This window comes from Clarias gariepinus, chromosome 16 (assembly GCF_024256425.1).
Source record: "Clarias gariepinus isolate MV-2021 ecotype Netherlands chromosome 16, CGAR_prim_01v2, whole genome shotgun sequence".
Lineage (NCBI taxonomy): Eukaryota > Metazoa > Chordata > Actinopteri > Siluriformes > Clariidae > Clarias > Clarias gariepinus.
This window is the reverse complement of record NC_071115.1, coordinates 14,714,690-14,734,426: the sequence shown is the minus strand read 5'-3', so window position 1 is coordinate 14,734,426 and position 19,737 is coordinate 14,714,690. Positions and strand designations below refer to the sequence as shown.

General features: G+C 35.6%; 3 protein-coding genes across 5 annotated transcripts in view; 1 reads left to right on the top strand and 2 right to left on the bottom strand.

Moving 5' to 3' along the window:
- Positions 1-2,438: 2,438 nt before the first annotated feature.
- LOC128544974 (germ cell-specific gene 1-like protein) lies at positions 2,439-9,866 on the bottom strand. The gene is made up of 5 exons (XM_053515286.1): positions 9,566-9,866; positions 9,360-9,407; positions 8,682-8,834; positions 6,036-6,147; positions 2,439-2,715 (listed from the first exon to the last, which is right to left on the bottom strand). Exons 1-5 carry the CDS (start codon positions 9,864-9,866, stop codon positions 2,439-2,441), a joined length of 891 nt encoding a protein of 296 aa, XP_053371261.1.
- Positions 9,867-13,368: 3,502 nt separating this feature from the next.
- On the top strand, positions 13,369-15,455 carry rcvrna (recoverin a). The gene is made up of 3 exons (XM_053514641.1): positions 13,369-13,875; positions 14,100-14,211; positions 14,420-15,455. The coding sequence occupies exons 1-3, from the start codon at positions 13,495-13,497 to the stop codon at positions 14,536-14,538; spliced, it is 612 nt and encodes a 203-aa protein (XP_053370616.1). The 5' UTR covers positions 13,369-13,494; the 3' UTR covers positions 14,539-15,455.
- Positions 15,456-16,182: 727 nt separating this feature from the next.
- The window catches only part of gas7a (growth arrest-specific 7a), a 48,498-nt gene continuing 44,943 nt past the window's right edge, over positions 16,183-19,737 (bottom strand). For all 3 annotated transcript variants that reach the window (XM_053514638.1, XM_053514640.1, XM_053514639.1), the window contains one exon: positions 16,183-19,500. In XM_053514638.1, coding sequence (XP_053370613.1) covers positions 19,387-19,500 — 114 coding nt within the window. In that variant the 3' untranslated portion in view covers positions 16,183-19,386. The remainder of the gene's footprint in view (positions 19,501-19,737) is intronic.

Below are 19,737 nucleotides of genomic sequence, written 5' to 3'. Positions count from 1 at the left end.
TCCAAGATGGCCGCATGTTTCGATGCAGTGGCTTGGAGCTCTCGGATATACAGCAGTATTTTTTAAAATTATTTCTATAGCATTGGTAACAAATTTTGTTGTGTTACTACAACGACAATAAAGTCTCTTTATCTTTTTCCTTCACCTTTATAGTCTGACAGCATCAACTTACACTAGGCAAACCTGCTTAATACAAAGACAAATCAATTAGAATGTCAGTCAGTAATTTTTAAGTTTAATAAACTGAGATACACATGGGGAAATCAGTGGTGGAAACAGTACAAAACACTTTAAATTAAGGAAAACTACAACAACTATAGTACTAAATTAATATACCTGATTAAAAGTAGGAACAATTACTCGAGTTAGAACACATACATAATCTAACTAAGAATGCTATACAAATTACTAATCTCTAAAACAGACACAAATAATCCCCAACTCTTCTATTTTGTACAGTATTATGTTTTTATTAATTTTTATTTCATTTTCTACATAGCTCATGCTAATTTCCACGTTTATAAAGCTATATTATATATTAGAGACAGGCAAATCTGCGGACGACTACGCGGATTAATATACAGGCAGCGCGGAGGACGGGCGCCGTTGCTAGGCAACCCCGCCATGTCGTCAATCAGAGCAAACGTGCTACACCTGTCCGGTAGGTTATTTAAACCCCCCAGAAACAAGCACGCTGTGTGCGACCGTTTACCAGGTGTGGATGCGTTGCTCCGGTATAGGTCAAATTAATAATAATAATAATTATTATTATTATTAAAAAAGATAAATAAAGTAAAAAGGTAAAAAATGAATACATAAATAAATATTTTTATTTCACAGAGAAGGAGGGAAACCCAAGCACGAGCTTGGGAGAATTTTAATTAGGGGGAGAAAACCAGAAGTGAGGCGGCATGTGCAGACATACTGTAAGCGCGCCCCACGTCACAGTAGAAAATATTCCCCCTTTCTTAGTTATGAGTTACAAAGCGGCGTAAGAAGCCTCGTAACCTTAGTGCTGCGAAGTGCTTGCCCTCACGCCTCAGCGCTCCCCTATAATTTCTGCTTTGGGGCTCCTACACCTAACAACATAGTCGGTGGTGCCATGTTGGAGCGCCCACTCATAAGAGATGGAGGAAAACTGTTTGTTACTGTATGAATCACGATTCTTGACTCAAATTTATTTTTAAAAAGAATAACATTTTATGTTTATGATAGAGATAAGTCGATATCTTGGTGATAGCTAGAATTATCTGGTTTTCAGTTTGACAGGCCATAACTGGTGATTCAGCCACAGATATAATATTCTGTACCGAGCAGAGAAGCTTCTGAGTAGCACAACAGAAATACATTTTTATGCGGTTGCATTGTTTAAAAAAAGCCTCTGATCTGTCTTTTTCTCCAAACTGTATGAGTGAATTAGTCTCAAACCTACTCATTACAAATGCTTTCACCAGTCTCATACCACCAAGAGCACTAATTAGTCTTAAAAATTGTCCATGTTAGAAGCCACCCGGGTGTGCGCACTCATGGTCAAGTTGAGTTTTAAAGAATTTGGAGTCATTTGAGGCACTGTTTCTTCATAATCCTACAGGTGGCATACTTTGAACTTTATACACATTTTCATCCTATGTGGTAGGAGTAAATTATCTGCTAATTTGGTTAAGAAATAATTAATTTGGGTGACAGATTTATGTGCTGCTTAAAATGTACAGTAGCTTTTTGTTTGATTTAATTTGAAGTTGAATGTTAAACTTTTGTTTTTAAAATGTTTAAATGCTGCCCTTGTTGGAAGTGAGAAAACTAATGTTATAAGGAATAGGCTACATTTAATTAGTAAAAAAATTTTTTTTTAAGGTTTAAAATGACAAAATCAGAGAAATATAATATCGAATCCAGATATTTATAAAATCATGATAGTAGACACATTTAGAGAGAATCACAATTTTAATCAAATTGATGCCTAGGTATCGCAATTACATCATATTAGGTGGTTTCAGGTGACTTTGATGAATTCACTCAGCTAGCTAATGGTTTACCTGTACACCTTTCTGCAAATTGGATGTTGAGTTGCAGCCTAATCACGCTGCTTCCTTTGAAGCAATAAAAAAAGATTCCTGATAAATGAGGCCAGGAATGCTGATCCCTCCCTGTCCATGACAATGCTGAAAAAGCAACTGGCAGCAGAAGTGTTGACTTTCAGCATGAAACTGCTTTAATTTGACTGGCGCCTGAAAATTTATATCTATGTAAAATATAAACATTATTTAACTTAACTTGAAGTAAAAGTGTTAGTTTAATGTAAAAGTTTTACTCTATAATCATGGTCAAAATTAATTGAACAGTCAAATCTTTTTTTTTACTTTTGTACTTAACCAAATTAGCGCATAGCTTTTTCTTTCCTCACAAAAAGCAAGACTTCAGAGGCTGTGTACTTGGCTTCAGCAAGATTCTTCCCCCTGTAAGTGAAGTGTTGCGATGTCTTGAGATGAAGAAAAAAGTAGTCTGGTGCCATTCACTTCAAAGGACGTGTGCTGGTCCTCAGGGTCAACGTCTGAGCTCAAATATGTGTCCAATAATTCCACAGACATATGCACGAACTCCAGGTTGTTTGCAATGTTCTTCCGCTTGAACTTGAACTGGATCATGGTTTTTGTGTAGTGGTTGAGGGCAGTGACAGCTGAGGCCATGCAGGTAGCAAAGGAAGTCCAGGCCAAACTGGGGAGGAAATGTGCAGAATTATCATTTATAACATGGTCTGGAGTCATATTATTTCAAGATAAATAGATTAACCAAATATAAAAAATCGTCCCTTACACATAATTGACAAAAAGCAATATTTGTACTGTAATTACCATAATAAAGACTGAGTTTTGATATAAACCTAATGCTGTTAATCAGTTTTGTGTGTGTGTGTGTGTGTGTGTGTGTGTGTGTGTGTGTGTAACAACAGTTTGTCGACTCACTATTACTATTTCCACTGTCACACAAGCTGTGCCATACTAAATTTGTTTGTCCTTCTTTCCTGGGTACCATGCTTGCTGTGTGCAGATTGCTACAAAAACAGACTATTAATCAGACTACATACTGTATACGTCCCCAACTGATGACAGAATTAATTAACCTGCCTGGCAGATCAGGAATAGTCTTTAGGAGGCAAGTGTGGAAATACTACTCTTCACAGAAAATTTTTAAATTTCTACAAATAGGCCAAGATGAAAAAAATGAGAGCCTCCAGATTTCTGGAAAAATGCAAAAATATTCTGGACAGCTGAGCTGAAGATTAATAGAGTGATGGCAAGAGCAAGATGAAAACAAAAGGTACTGCCAGAGATCCAAAGCATTCCATCTAATCTATAAAACATGGGCCTGTTTGGCTGCCATGGCAGTAAGAAAATTAACTATGACATGTCTAGAAGCATATGATCAGATCAAGTACAACATTAAAGGCCAATCTACAAAAAAATAATCTTGGCTTTGTGCAGCTTTTACATAAAATACCAGTCAAAAGTTTGAAGACATTTTTTGGAGGTATTTTTTCACATTCTAAAACAAATGCTGGATTTTTTTTAAACCTATAAAATGCCACAATATGGCATTGGGCAATTAAGTAACAACAACAGTCAGCTGTTACTATAAAACATGAAGGTCAGCTGTTCTGTAATAGTACTTGCAACATTGTCAAGTGCATTTGCAAAACCTATCAAGCACCATGATGAAACTGGCTCTTATGAAGAACATCCCAGAAAAACAAGAGCAAAACTTACCTCTGCTCTGTCACTGCAGTAATAAACAAATAACAGGACCTCGGATTAGAGCCGTTATGATGGCTTTACAGATCATAAATAGCAGATACATCTCAATATCAATGGTTCAGAGGAGAGTAGTGCATATTTTGGCCGCCTTCAGCATTGTTTACAATAAAGAAACAAATAAAAATGATAAAAGATCATGGGATTAGAAGGTGTATCCAAACTTTTGACTGGTATCAATATGTACTAGTATATGTACTACTTTTAACTAGTGTATCAATATAGATTTATTTTACGTCGGTAATTTTAAGTGTTTCCATAGAATTTAATAATATTGTGAGTTTAACTTAAAACATTTTTCACCATTGTTTACTATTACTTATATTAAATATTGTTTGTTTAACTTGCATATTTGACTGGAGTAAAATAAATATGCTGATACATGAATTATTTTCAAATACCAAGATACATTTCTCTGAAGTTAGACCAGAGATTTAGATGGCATTTCAGCTGGGTCACAGCTGTCAACTCTTCATACTGTAGGCTCACCATCCCAAGTAACTGGAGAGCCATGTCAAGTGGCAGAGCTGCCCAAGCTGTCAGTGATGCTCGCCATGACATGGAGCAAGTATAGTAACTGAACTTATGATGTTCCACTCTTCCTATTCTAATAAAAAACTTATAAAATCCCTAGTGTTAATTTAATACTTTAGGTATCTGGACCTATATAAAAACTATAGGTTATGTATCAGCAATGTTCAAGATTAGTATATGTTGCTTACAAATAATGCCACAGTCTTCCCAAAGTAACAGTATTCTGTTTATTCATCTCCAAAAAAAAGGATGTTCCGTTGAGTTCACCAAAAGAGTTTTGTTTCTCGATTCCCTGACAAAATGTTAATACTGTAGTTTTATGGGGTTTTTTTTTAAATTAGAGATGTAAAGAGAAAAAAATTGTAAAGATGTATAGATATAAAATTTGAAACAAACCATTCCACCAATTTTCTTAACTTTTTGCTAAGATGTTTGCTGTTTGTTAGTTTTAATCATTAAAAGAAATGTTTATCTTAACTGCAGATAATGCCTTTTTACCACACATGCACCACCTTATTTATTTATTAAAATATATATTTTTGGTACTTTGAGACAGCCTGAGTACACCAGTGGAGAACCTTCACAATATCATGCAGGTAGTTTGGATGTTATGTTAACGTTATATTTTAATATGTGCACACCGATCAGCCATAACGTTAACCCCACACAACATTTAACACTAATTATCAATTATATGCCAGTAAACTGGTCATGGGCAACCAAGGCCTGTGAGGAGCAAAGGCTAGCCCATCTGGTCCAATCCCCCATACATGAAAAAGCAGCAACTGCAGAAAAAAAAAATTGGCCATGATAATAAGGCACCAGAACACCAAGTGCACCAAAGCCCACCATGCATTTGGCACAGTAGAGCCAAAGTCCATCAACCCAATCCAATAGAGCACCCATGGGATAGTCTGGACAAACAAGTCCGATCCATGCAGGGCCAACATCCGGGTGCCAGAAACCACAGCACACCCGCAGAGGTCTTATGGAGTCATCCACTGATTGGCCAGAACGAGGGCAACCTATAATATTCAGTATAACGTTTTTGCATTGTAATGTTCTGGCTGTTTGGTGTATATTGTATATATACAATGTACTGTACTATGTATAGTGCAGTTGGGTCAACACTAAAGCATCCTGTGTCATTAAAGGAATTGGTGTTGCCTACTTGAGACTAAAACAGGTTTAACATCTCTGCTGTGGATCACTATTCATATAATGTATGCTTATTTGACTGGTTTTACAGTTAACCTTACTTGGCAAATTGTGTTGCATTACTAGTATCTATTAGTGTAAGTTCCAGTCAGTTTCATTGTACAGTATGTCTAACATTCTTGTATAAATTATCCTGGTAAAATCCTAAAACTTGTCCAAATAGCTATGCGGCATATCTCAGATATTAAGACATCAAATTTAAATAAATAATTAATATAAATAATACATTAATTTATATGTATCCTTATAAATGTTAAATGTAAGTATGTAATTTCTGCCCTTAACTAATATGATTATTTGATCACTTTTACCATATTGTTTAGCTTTGCTAGACTTCGCTTTGTAATGCCCACTAAGCAATTTTACTGTCAGATAATCACTTTGAATTTTGAGTTACACATTCCTGAGAAGTACAGTATAACAAGTACTGTATGAACCCGCATCCGTCTCATACAGTAAATTGAGTTTACTTACAGATAGGACCAGCTGTAGTCCCAGGTTTTGGGTTTCCAGTCTTTTGGACCCATAATGACTACAAGTTGAAAGGCTGTGGTGAACATGATATGGGCTGCCATGCCAAAAAGACCTGTTAGACAACAACAACAGGCAACATCCAGTATACTGCAGTGTCCATGGTGATCATAGTGCACACCACAAGGGTGCAGTGTTGCACAATGTTCAGTGATACAGAAAAAAATAACAGCAGTTTCATTGTCAGTATTAAATAAGTATTTGATTAAAATTCAGTTGTTTTCTATCTTAATGATGGAAACGATAGTGGAAGGCAGGAAAAGAGGGTGGTCTCTGCTAAAAAGCACTGCCCTACAATCCAATAAGAGCACAAACTGTGAAATCCCTGCCCATTAAACATTTAGACCTAAACTAAACTCAAAGTCCTACCTTAATATCTTGTTTAATTATGTAAGTTTCTTGTGCAATGGAGTAATGAATATATTTTTAAAAAGTCATATACATAGCTGTACGTCTCTGTCTGAGCTGCATCAGTAGATGTTAACCAGGCAAACAGGCTAGCAGGTGGAACAGCTGGAGCAGCTGGCATTGTATAATCCCCCTCCCTTTAGTTCCAGTCAGAGGATCTCCTGCCTGCCATGTGAACTGCCGCTGCTGGAGCCTCGGTGATTGTCTGTGCTTAAGATGCCATAATACTCCAGCCAGGCTGCCTCTGCTTAACCCCCAGGCCTGTGGTGTTTAAGGTACTTGATGATAAAATCTGATATGATTAACACTGCTTCAGGGGCACGAATACCAGATGGCTGTTAAACTGAAACAAGTAATTAATGTAGCTGAGCAGCATCACTTCATTAAAACTGCTTTTTTTTCTGGGTAATGCGTGAATGAATTTGAGTGCTATTGGGTGAGAGTTATGAAATGTATTTATTTGCTATTTTGAGCAGGGGTGGATAAATAACGCAAATCCTGTACTTGAGTAAAAGTACCCTACAAATATTACTCCAATAAAAGTCGTTCCCTTTTTACATTTCCACTTAGGTAGTACAAAAGTACTCATCTTCAAATGCACATAAGTATCAAAAGTTACTTCCATAAGTATATTTACTCACTCACTCATCGTCTATATCGCTTTATCCTGTATACACCAATTAACCTAATCTCCATGTCTTTGGACTGTAGAAGAAAACCGGAGTACTAGGAGAAAACTCACCAAGCAGGAGGTGAGAACATGCAAACTCCATGCACACACCTCCGAGGTGGGAATCAAACCCAGACCCTGGAGGTACAGTACAAGGCGGCCATGCTAACCACTGGGTCATTGCGCCTCCCACTACGGCTTTAATGTTGTATAAATATTTTTATAATTAGACACTTGTTTAATCTGCTCACTAAGGAGGCTCTTGTATCATCGATCTGTTAATATAATGTCATTAAATGAGACACTGAAAAACATTTATCATGGGCAATAATCATGCAGGTGAGTCTTTTTAATTAGGGAGATCTGGAAGTCTGTAAAATAACAGGATTTGAGAACAGGCAAACCTTTTTAACATTTATTTTAAATCTATACATACTTTCTCTAGGCAAAAGAAAAAAATGTATTTAAATCTATCAGATATCAGTCTACCTCTTTTTTTTTTTTACAGAATATAAAATCAATGTTTCATGTGTTTGGTATGAAATAGAACTCTACTTCACTTGCTATATGTTAGAACGTTAGCTGCATGTAAAACTAGTCCAAATATACAGTATTTTAAATGGATAACGTAAAAAGATTACTAGCTTCAGGCTGCATTGCTGTTGTTGTATTGAGTTGAATTGTATTAACACTTTGCTTTTAAAGAGTTACCAATCACTTGGCTAAGTAACTATTGTAGCCATGCATACGAAATAACTGTAACTGTGGTAATGACGGATTACATACATAAGGAAAGATTTCTCTGCTGCAAGCTAATATTAAATTACCCATTAAAGAAAATTACCCTAGCACAAACATGACCTTACCTCTAAGTGTTTGCTTAGACTTAATAGAGAATTACAGGGGCAGGCAAAGAAACAACCATGGGCTTATTTGAAATAATAACTGTGTATAAATGTTTGGGCCCCTCTGTAATCTGATTGGCTTCTTTTTACATTCATAGGTGAAAAGTAACAATAGAAACCACATAATATAGTAGAAAGATCGATACTTTACTTTTACTCCACTACAGTAAGTAAAACCTCCCCCAAATGGACATACTTACTGTATGTAAAGTATACTTCATGTTATACAGTATACTGCATGTAAAGTACAGTATACTTAAAATGTACATATGTGCAGTAATGAACAGTACATTTTCCACCACAATGTGCCATTTGCCAAATGACCAATCTTTAAAGTATAACAGATATGGTACAGTATGCGTGTGTCTGTTGCTTAACCAAGAATTAGTGAAATAAACCTTTCTGTTGGGTTTTGGAGACATTGAGCCTAGAAAAACTCTACTGTATGACAGCTCCAGGATATCAGGGAGAAGGGGACAGAAAGTTGATTTAACAGTAACTGTCAGCTGGATTGGTTATTTAGTGTAGTGTACAGTATGCAGTGGTGCTATGTTGTTCCACAAGTATGTGACTTAGTAGTTATTTACTCATGGTGTGTGCTCTTACCTGAAAGTGTAGTGAACAAGGCTGCAAAAGAGTTCAGCTTAAGTCGGGATGTTGTCTTACAGCAGTGATGCTTTTCCACTGCCATGAGTGAGACTCCAATAAATTGGAAAGTAATGTACAAACATTCACCAATAATGCACAGCCATAACACTCCTGAAAGAGAATAGGAATTTTATCACTTTATCAGCATTTTTCAAATACTTGTAAGTTTCTGCAAATACTTGTTCCTTGCTTGCATTTAGTTGTTGTTGTTGTTGTTGTTGTTGTTGTTGTTGTTATTATTATTATTATTATTATTATTATTATTATTATAAAACCTAAAATGTGTGAAAAAACATAACAGTAATTTAAACAATCAATAAATATATAAACAAATACTGAATAAATAAGGTGAGGGATAAGTTAAAATGTGATATTATTTATACAATAAAAAGTAAAGTTTGCTTAAAAAAATCTCCTTTTTGAAATAGTAAATTTGGCATAATAGTTCAATAATAATAATAATAATAATGATAATAATAATGATAATTATCATCATCATCATGATCACCATCATTAGGTTACATTAGACTGACAGCATAATTAATTCCATCCCCATCATGACAAAATATATAGTATTTAAAAGTGTCTGATCTGCGCTATTTGACATTATAGACATTCACAATCTAACTTACTCACCTTTTTCATGATTAGGTGCAATCTCTAAAAAAGCTCTACAGGTAAATCCTGTAAACAAAGAAATTCTGGTTTGCGTTTGTATATAAATGTTAATAATCGAACACTTAAATAAAATACATCACATTGTGATTTTTGCCTGCAACTTTTTCATAATAGTCTCTCCATCAACTGAACTTAAAAATAGTGATCTAACATTTCATACTTACCTAAAAGATCAACAGCCTGTTCACAAGTAAACCAAATGCCTGTGTGAAATTTCTTCAACAAAAACTTTTCTTCTCCGGTCTCATAAAAGTACTGCACCACACGCGTGTTGTTCACATCGGAGCTGTTGAAGTGAATGCAGTAATTCTGCTTGGCTTTCACTGAGTCTGTGCACAAGATCTTTACCACCTTCCTGGTCCCAGAACACCAGTAGCTGGTTGTTACTGCAGCCACGGCCAAAGTAAAAGCCAAGCAGTTTAAGGTGAAGGCCAGCGTGCCTCTCTGACCATGTTGAAGTTTCATGGCTTCTTCGTGGCTCGAGTCAATTAATCTCATACTGTACGTCCAGTGACTGGATGATTCCTCTCTTTGAGTATGCATGAAGTAAGTGCATGTTAGATTAGATATAGTGCATGGAAGGCATTTTGCAGAAACAAAGCATCAGCATAATTTTTTTAATTTGCTCTCATCCTCTTTGTAAGCTCTTTTTGTGAGCTCTCGCTCTTTCTCTTTATATCCACCCACCCTTCTGTTAAAACCATTTACTGTTCATGGCAAAAAAGTGCATGTAAGCACTCAGGTTATATCATGTTTTATCCAAAGCCATAGTATATTTCCACACAGCAAAATAAAAGATTATCAGACAGATTACTCACCAATCTGGTGCATGGCTCTTCCTAGTGTTCATCGTGGGACTTTCTAGCATTACTAACATACATTCTTTAAATAAAATAAAATTTATTAGAGTGTAGTAATGAAAAGATGATAAAAATAAATTGGATCATTCTATTAAGCATAGAGCAAAGATTGTTAGGTGTGTATTGTGTCATGATGCTTTATAACCCACAGATATAAATCTCACCCCCCCCCCTCTCTCTCTCTAGCAGAGATGCAAATGACTGACATCTTTAATGATTGTACAATTGTTTTACCTAATTTGTGTAATCTCAATTTAAAGAAGAGTTTTGTTTTGTTTTAGACTGTGTGGCTTCACCTACATGCTTGGGTACAAATGGGTCAAAAATAGATTTTTGAAATGCCACAACAGTGACTTAATGATTTGTGTGTGTGTGTGTGTGTGTGTGTGTGTGTGTGTGTGTGTGTGTGTGTGTGTGTGTGTGTGTGTGTGTGTGTGTGTAAGTGAAAGAAAGAGAGACTGGTGTGTAGTCATATAAAGCTATTACTATTAATGAAATTGTTTAATTAATAATGTTTTTGTAGGTTTCTGTTCATACAGTATATAGTATAATCCTCCCCAGTTGAAAGCCATGGAAAGGATTAAATGATAATTTTGACAATTGCATGTTTAAGTGCATGTGTTTTTGTTTTGATGGCTCCAAATGAATTTAATTAATTTTGCTAATAAAACTGTATCATTTTGTATGGTTAGTTGTAGCCCACAATATACACATACTGTACATACGTGTGTGTGTGTGTGTGTGTGTGTGTGTGTGTGTGTGTGTGTAAATAGAATATGTAGATAGATACTGTATGAAAAACATTTTAATTTTAGCACTGATTTCCTATATTATGTTTAACAAAAAAATAAGTATGCCTGTTAGAGAACCCCTGACTGTATGTAATGATACTGCAGTTACACTTAACATTAACTTATTATACTTATATAAAGTTTTATAACTTTTATTTTAAAATAGGATGTTTTTTGTTCTAGTGACCTGCATCTAGATATATGATTTAATTTTCCATTAACCATGATCAGTTCAGCATCAGACATAAGACTCCTTACTTTCTACAACGACACCAAGCCACTTGAAACAGATAAGAACTGTTAAGCACATAGAAAGTGGATCACCATACAGAATTAATACACACTGAATAACAAGAACCTGTAGCAACAGTAGTAATGAAAAAACATATTGTATTGAAAAACATATTGTATTACAGGTATTAATTGATTAGGCGCATGGATTAGGGTGCCTAATTAAGTGTAGAATTATTGGTTTAATTTAAGAGTAAAATGATCTACAAGGACTATATTGTATGGAGTGTATTAATTAAATAGCCTTTACGTAATTTGTGAATAAAAAATATAAGGGGTTAATTTTTTCTGGCAGATTTGCTTTCAACTTTATCAGGTTCACACAGTTCTACGCTCATACATGTCTCACAATTCAAAGGGGGTGATGAATGAAAGGACAGCATGGTACAAAGTCATGCATTCAGTTGGTCCACCTTTGCATACACATCAATACATAAAGATATAAAAATATTTATCTCTAAGGTTCCCAGTTTACAGTAAGTTTAAACCATTAAGAAAAAAACAACAACAAGTCAACAGTACCATGGTGTAAAATTCTAACGACAAGGACACTAAGTACCCTCTATGACTCAATAGCTTGTAGATCCCTTGAAGTAGGTTTTTTCCTGGTATAGATATACTGTAGGTTTGGACTTTAACTTAGCCATTCCAAAACCTTGACTCTTTTCTTTTTCAGCCAGTCTAATGTAGATTTACTGGTGCACTTCAGATCATTGTCCTGGTACATGACCGAGTTCCGACCAAACTTTAGCTGTCGGACATACGGCCTCACAATTGCCTTTAGAATACTCTGGTATACAGAGGAGTTTATGATCAACTCAGTGACTGCCAGGCGCCCAGGTCACGTGGCTGCAAAACATAGCATCACCCCTCCACCGTAGTGCTTCACATTATATAAGAGGCGTTTCTCCTGAAATGTTTTTTTTTTCCCCAAAAAATACAGTAGTGTTGCCCATTAAGGCCAAACAACTACACTTTGGTCTTTATCCATACAGCATTGTTCCAGATGTTTTGTAGTTTGTTCAGATGCAATTTTGTGAACCTCAGTCATGCACCCATGTTTTTTTTTTCCAAACAGAAGAGGAGAAGAGATATAATTATTTTTTAGTTCACTAGTCAATCTATTTCAGCATGTCAAAGTCCTTCAACTGATTTTTACATAATCTTTTCTCTTCATTTCATGGTGGTACAAATCACATGAATTAATGACCAGTAACCTTTTGTATGGGGTTCATGGGGTATAGCCACATTTCTGTATCCATGTGTATAAGTTAAAAGTAGGATTTCCATTATTATTGCCTTAGTTTGTTGTTCACTTAACATTTTGTCACTGAAACACAATTACAGATTTATTTAAATGTTATCATGCTTGCTTCACTTTGCTGTCAACTGAGAGTGTAGACCAAACCTAGATTATAATTAGGGCTAGATCTGTCTTGCCCCCCTAATGCCTGAGCTTAAAAGGGACCCCTGCTTGCTTTTTTAATGTGAACAAAGAGATAGATGTACCTACATCTGCTTTCCATGCAAAACAAGATATTTAAGGATTATGCAAAATATTTCCTTGTGTGTATGTGTGTGTGTGTACATGGCTCTGCCTTAATGCCCATTTCCAGTCCATCAAGAGAGTGCTTCTTTTCGATACTGCCTTTAATTAATCATTGCTATAATTAACCTACATGTTGTAATACAATCTCATGAATGGGATTTCAAGTAAATCACTGCTTTACATAGACTTGAAAAAAAAATGAAACAAAACACTTGAGACCATTTTAACTCTACAGGAGCCCCAACTACAAATAGAATCATGGCCAGAACCGTAATACCAATTAATGGTGGTAACTAACAGAACTATATCCTTCTTCATGAGGCCAAAAAAGTTAATAATGATTTACTGTGGTAAACAGTTCCACTGCTATACAGGATGTCAGTATTATGTGACGTAGCTAATTAATCTTTCAGAGAGCTTGCCTGGGTATAAAAAGAGATATCATAATCCCATCAAGCACATAGCTTAGTGGGAGTTGTCACGTAGAGTGACCCAAGAAGATTTAAACATTGATCTAATTGGGTATCTGGCCAAAACCACCAGAGAACTGATAGCAGGAAGCAAAAACAGGAGGCAGTGCTGGTATAAACTTAAAATACAGCATGGGAAACAGCAAGAGCAGTGCTTTGTCCAAAGAGATTCTGGAGGATCTAAAAATGAACACAAAATACAGTGAGGCTGAGCTCAGCTCCTGGTACACCACCTTTCTAAAAGAGTGTCCTAGTGGGCGCATTACTAAGGAGCAGTTTGAAGGCATCTATGCCAGCTTCTTTCCTGACGCCGACCCCACTGCGTATGCACGGCATGTTTTCCGAAGCTTTGACCTGAATGCTGATGGCACGCTGGACTTTAAGGAGTACATAATTGCATTGCATTTGACTTCCTCAGGCAAAACTCTGCACAAGCTTGAGTGGGCTTTCGCTCTGTATGATGTTGACGGCAACGGAACCATCAGCAAAAATGAAGTCCAGGAGATTGTGAAGGTGTGTATATATACAGGTGTGTGTGATCGTGTAGATGTGTTTGAATTCAGTTTAATCTGACCATGGCGTAGAAATTTTTACTTAAACAAATAAAAAATTTCACCTAAAAATATTTATTAGAGTAGTTTGAAAATCTTTAGCATCTACTGTAGGTTGAGTTAATGCATCTTTTAATCTCTTTATTCACGACCACTGTTACTTATTCTTTGTTCTTCCAAATATAGTCAATTTTCAATATGATTCCTGTTGAAGACCAGGACAAACTTTCAGAGGATGAGAACACACCAGAAAAGAGAGCAGATAAAATATGGAACTTTTTCCAAAAGAAAGAAAATGGTAATTACACTTTACTGTTGTGAAACTGAATGACACCAAAAATAATTGCATTACATAGGAGTAAATTATATTTTCTGTGGAAGAAGCGTTATACAATGTAAATAATTGTGTGCAACAAAGTAGAAACCCGGCTGGTCATTGTTTTTATAAAAAAATATTAGCCAGTAATAAAATATTACACTTTCACAATCTCTCATTGGCTTTGCAGATAAGATCGCAGAAGGAGAGTTCATCCAAGGAGTGATGGACAACAAAGACATTTTAAGGTTGATACAGTTTGATGAGCCAAAGAAGATACAGGACAAACTGAAGGAAAAGAAGCCATAACATTCAGGGCCGATTTTCCCCTGAGACTATGCGCTGCTCATTTCCTGTTTACACAGCTAAACTCCTTCTATGCCATTCTGGCACTGTTTTGCTCAAGCGGACCATCTGTGTGTGCATGTGAATTGTCTAAGTTAACACGGCAGAGCCATGACCTTGATCAAATATCTCTATTCCTATTGCACGGGTACAGTAAACAAGCCCTTTTCAATCCACAGCATGACCATGAATTTCCATCACTTAAAAAAAAAAAAAGGGTAGATCCATTACTTAAGCATCTACCGTGCATTTATTTGCTTTATTAATTTATAATAACATGATTGTTGAGTAAAGACAAAATGGTGAGAGGGTTATTAGGCTCAGGTTATCAATCCCTCTGGCGTAATCAATCCTCTTAAAATGTGAAGGTCAATCCAGGAAAACTCTTATAAGCCACTGGTAGTGTTGATTTTGTGTTGATGGATTATTTGTATGTGTTTTAGTATTTTAACTAAATGAAAGCAATTTAATTCAAAAAATGACAAAAAAATAAATAAATAAATTTTTTAGGAATTCCTTTTTTTTAGCTTCAATTTATGAACATTTGCAAACCGATAACAGGTCTAGCAATTCTGTCTGCAAAATTCCACCATATCATTTGGCCCTCTTCTGGATCTGCATTCACGAGGAGGTACTGTACAGTAGTATGGATTTGGTTGGACGCAGTTAGGGACCATGTCTTGCATCCCTATCCTTTGACCTCAGTTGTTTAACAGTAGATATGAGATGTCTATTATATTTTGTTTGTTTCTTTGTTTTTTGTTCAATACCACTTAGCTCTGTTTCCTGGTGCATTGTATGTGTGTGTGTGTTTGCCAAAATGTTCTAGGCTTTGTAGACTTTAGAATCTCACTATATAAATGCAAAAGACAAGTCCTACAGTTATTCATTCACATGACTATTGTTATTGCCTTTACAGGATATCATATTGTGTGTGTCGGCTACGACGGTCTGTCAGAGGTTTCTTATTGATAATAATCACAGTCAGGTATTGCTAACAAATAAGGGATTTGTTTCTGTTGATGTGTAAGGTGTAAGTCAGTTCATTTCTCATAGGTTTGAAAGTTTAGAATAGTGCATGTTTTTAAAGTGGGTCAAAGCTCTGTGTCTACAGTAGGTACTTCAATTTTCTATTTTAAATTAACTAATTCATTTTGGTCTCTGAGATGTATTGCACTTTAAGAGGAACACATGCAGAAGTAAATCATAACAGTACACCGTAGCAGCGCTGCTACAATGGAAACCTCACAAAGCTTTCATTTCTCTGCTCCGTCTTTGGCATGTTGCTGCTCTGCTGTGCCAGAGCTTTGGGGGAATGGTGAGAAATACACTACATGGACTTATTTGTTACTTTGGATTAGGGTAATGCATGGCCTGGTTTCAAGGGTGGAATCCTGAGCTGCTGGAGCTGATTGGACCTGATGGAGTTGTAGGAGGACCGGTGCCAGAAGGCTATGTTTCATCTGCTTAAATGAATCAATCCTTTCCAGTCACAATTGCTGGGTTATTAGGGTAATGTGCAGCAGGAAATAAGAGTTTCAAGAGGATGTTGTCGTCCTGTTCTCGTTGTTGCGGAACATAAAATGTAGTTAAAATAATTTGATATTATTATTATTATTATTATTATTATTTCTTTATTTTGGTAATTTCATGGGCATATTCAACAGAAACATGATAATTCCATGAACATGTTGTATTTATAGGGACCATTAATTCGTAAGCAAATAAATCAACAATTACAGCATTATATATATATATATTTTAGAAAGGATCTGGTTACATACACAGACATTTAACAAAACATTTTTTTCAAAAATACACATAATGCACAATGTTCGTGTGTGTGTGGACAAGTTATTACACGTGTAATTCTGAAATGGACAATGCTAGACATGCAAACCTGCATAAAGGTACAGCAGCTACGCCCAGTGTTAAGCAAAAAAGGAATGATAATCAGTAGAAAATGAACTTATTTAAAAAGAGGGGGGAAAAAAGCTTTTGTGTACTACCTGAAAATGTCTGAGCATGTGCCGTTTTTGATTCCTTTAAACAATTAACTGTTGCAACCCATACATATTTTTTTCATACATGACGTGATACAGATTTACACCCATCCCCATACACTCCCATTCGGCTCAGAGTCCCTGCATGGATTTATATCTAAACATACACTTACAGTAAGACATTAACACAAAACAACGATCAATGCAATAAAAACATGCAGCTGCTTTCCTGTAGACTGCTTTATCGATTTCTAAAAAAAGAGTATCAAGTTTGTCCATTTCGCATCAATTAACTTAAATTATTATCAAATTTTTTTTTTATATAGACAGGCTTGATGTATGCTTAATAAAAAATATTTAAAAAATCATTTAGAAATAGCAGATCAGTTTTTTTTATGGTTTTTCTGTACTTCAGGTTCCTACGTGCTGCATCTCCAAGTTACGTCCAGATTTCATTGGGTCGCATTAATCAAGCATTTTCTAAAATAGTGTATATGTTTTTTGTAGGCCAGATCTACAAAGGGAAATTTTTGATACAGCAGACTTTCTCTGCACTATATATTCAGTATAATTAGATGATGTTCTAGTGACATTGGTGTTTTACATCAATAAAAAGGTCCTTAAAATAAACCCATAACATGATTACTTCATGAGAAACAAGCATGGTGAGCGAGTGTGGTCCTCACACAATGTTATACAATGTTCACTACCACAGATTTACATTAACTCTTCCTCATGTCTTCTTTTAATTCATCAACTTATTTCAGATTGCTTTCTCAAGTACCTCATCAATTACATGATTATACTGTAAATATGTTTTAAAGCAGTCACTCAAGAGAGTCTCCTTCTACATAAGTATGTACAAACTCAGCTCTTGTAGGGTATGAATGATATATTTTTTTAAATATGAAATTAACCTGCTTTTCATGAATACCACAATTTTGGTGTAAATTAATCCGGTTTACAATTAAATCTTGTTGCTTCATTTCTAGATTAAGAATCAGGACCTCAAATGTGTGAGGGAGGTGAAAATCTGAAATACATTTTGCCAATATTATATAAATGATCTAATGCCTACAGTATTCAGCTGCCCCCCCATCCCCCCCCCCCCTTTCCCAACATGAACAGGTCTCGATTTAAGAATGTTTAACCGAGATCTTAATACGTGAACAAACCCACATTAACTTACTATTCCACAAGGATTTGCGGAGGATATGCTTATGACATTTGCAGACACCAAAAAAGAAACAACACACGCGCACACACACACACACACACACACACACATACACATATTTACATCTATATACAAACATATAACATATCATGAACATTCCAAGACGAAACTTTAGGCACTAAAAGGTGTACATTATACACTCTTAGAAACCTTAAGGGCTCGTCTGTTGTCCCTCTGGGAGGTTCCTTAAAGGTTCTACATAGACCTATACAACAGTGTGATTACTTTCAGAAAGAGTAGTAGCAGAGAACCTTTTAAATATACATTAAAGTCTTAAAGAACCCTTAAAGAACCCTCCATTCCAAGAGTGTACATAATACAAATCATGATGTCACATTTTACTGTCACATATACTGTACAAGTACAGTAATATACATGTATATGTGACAAATTAATGCGTCTTCTTTATTTAAATTAAAGCAGTTTCTACACTCAGCTTTAAACACCAGCTATAGTAACTTCTCTATCTTAACTTGAAATGAAAGCAGAATGAGATTATGATGTAGTTGATCATGTTCTGCATAAAGAAGTTTCTTGGCATTGCTTGAGGAAAAATTACATGATTGGGCTTATGAATACAGTGTTTTGCAGACACATACTCTATGGACACAGTCAGTGGGCTGGAACTGTTTTTACACAAATATTATTCCGTAGATGAAACCAAACTATTCATCACTGCATTTTCTAAGAACTACATGCTTCTTTGCAAAACACGTCTGCAAAAATATTTTTAAAAAATATCCGTACCTAGATAATGCATTTTGTTTAGGCTGTTTTTATTATTCTTTTTTTTGTTGTTGTCATTATTTATTATTATTATTATTATTATTATTTTTGTTAGGAAGAGTTCATGTTGCAGATTTAGGTAGGGTATGAATGTAATAAAAATTCCATATAATTTCTCATTGCAATTACATTACAGATATAACAACATAACTATACAGTGACACTAGAATAGAATATTATTTTTCACAAATTCTACATCTGGGATCATGCTGGTTATTTAGGTTTAGACTGCTGGCTATGTCAGACTGCAGCTGGATTTACCTGCAGAACGGATTTTGAACACTACGATAAATGACTGATTTTCCTCTTTTTTTTTTTTTGAACCATTATTTTACAGAAATAATGGCCTGCATGCTTCCATAATGGTGTCATATTTCAGCATTCGTATGTGTTTCCATATGTTGCCTGACTGTTGTTTAACTTCAATAATTATTTTAAAAAGTTTGTCTGTAAATGCATATGAATAACGTGTTGAATCAGGAAGTAAACCGACAAGATCTGTGTGTGCTGATCGATAAGGCTGGTGGATTTTTAATCATGCAAAAGGAAGTGCTGAGTAGATTAATGCACTCTGCCTGTGACCTGTTGGATATAAATGATATCACCACTCTTTGTAAGGTTGTAAGTCCATGGAAAATATTGAAGGATGCGAATGCTGGCTTGAGTGGGACAATGCTGTTATGGCTTTGGCCCGAGAACTTGGAGTGTTGTACAGACAGACAGGCAGACTTGAAAAGTGTGTGAGGGGTGTGTGTGGTTGTCTTCTAATATGGGGGTTAGTGACCTTTAAATGTCCATGTCCACAGGTCTCAGATCCCCTGTCTTGTGCTCCCGTACCCATAGTTCTCTGTCTTTGGCTGGAACCACACTCCGGAGGAGCTGGTCCACTGGCTCCAGGGTCTATAACACACATGTCAAATATTGTACATTTTTCAAATTGAACATTTTAATGTGTTTTTAACCTTTTATAAATACAGAGACAAACAAAATATGCATTATCCTTTTTAAAACTCCATTACTTGATGGATTTTTTGGTGTTTATTCGACATGCTGACAGTGCTGCTATTTCTATCATAATAATATGCACTCCTGTTTAAGGCCACTCCCACTTCAGGTATATAAAACAGATAAGAATAT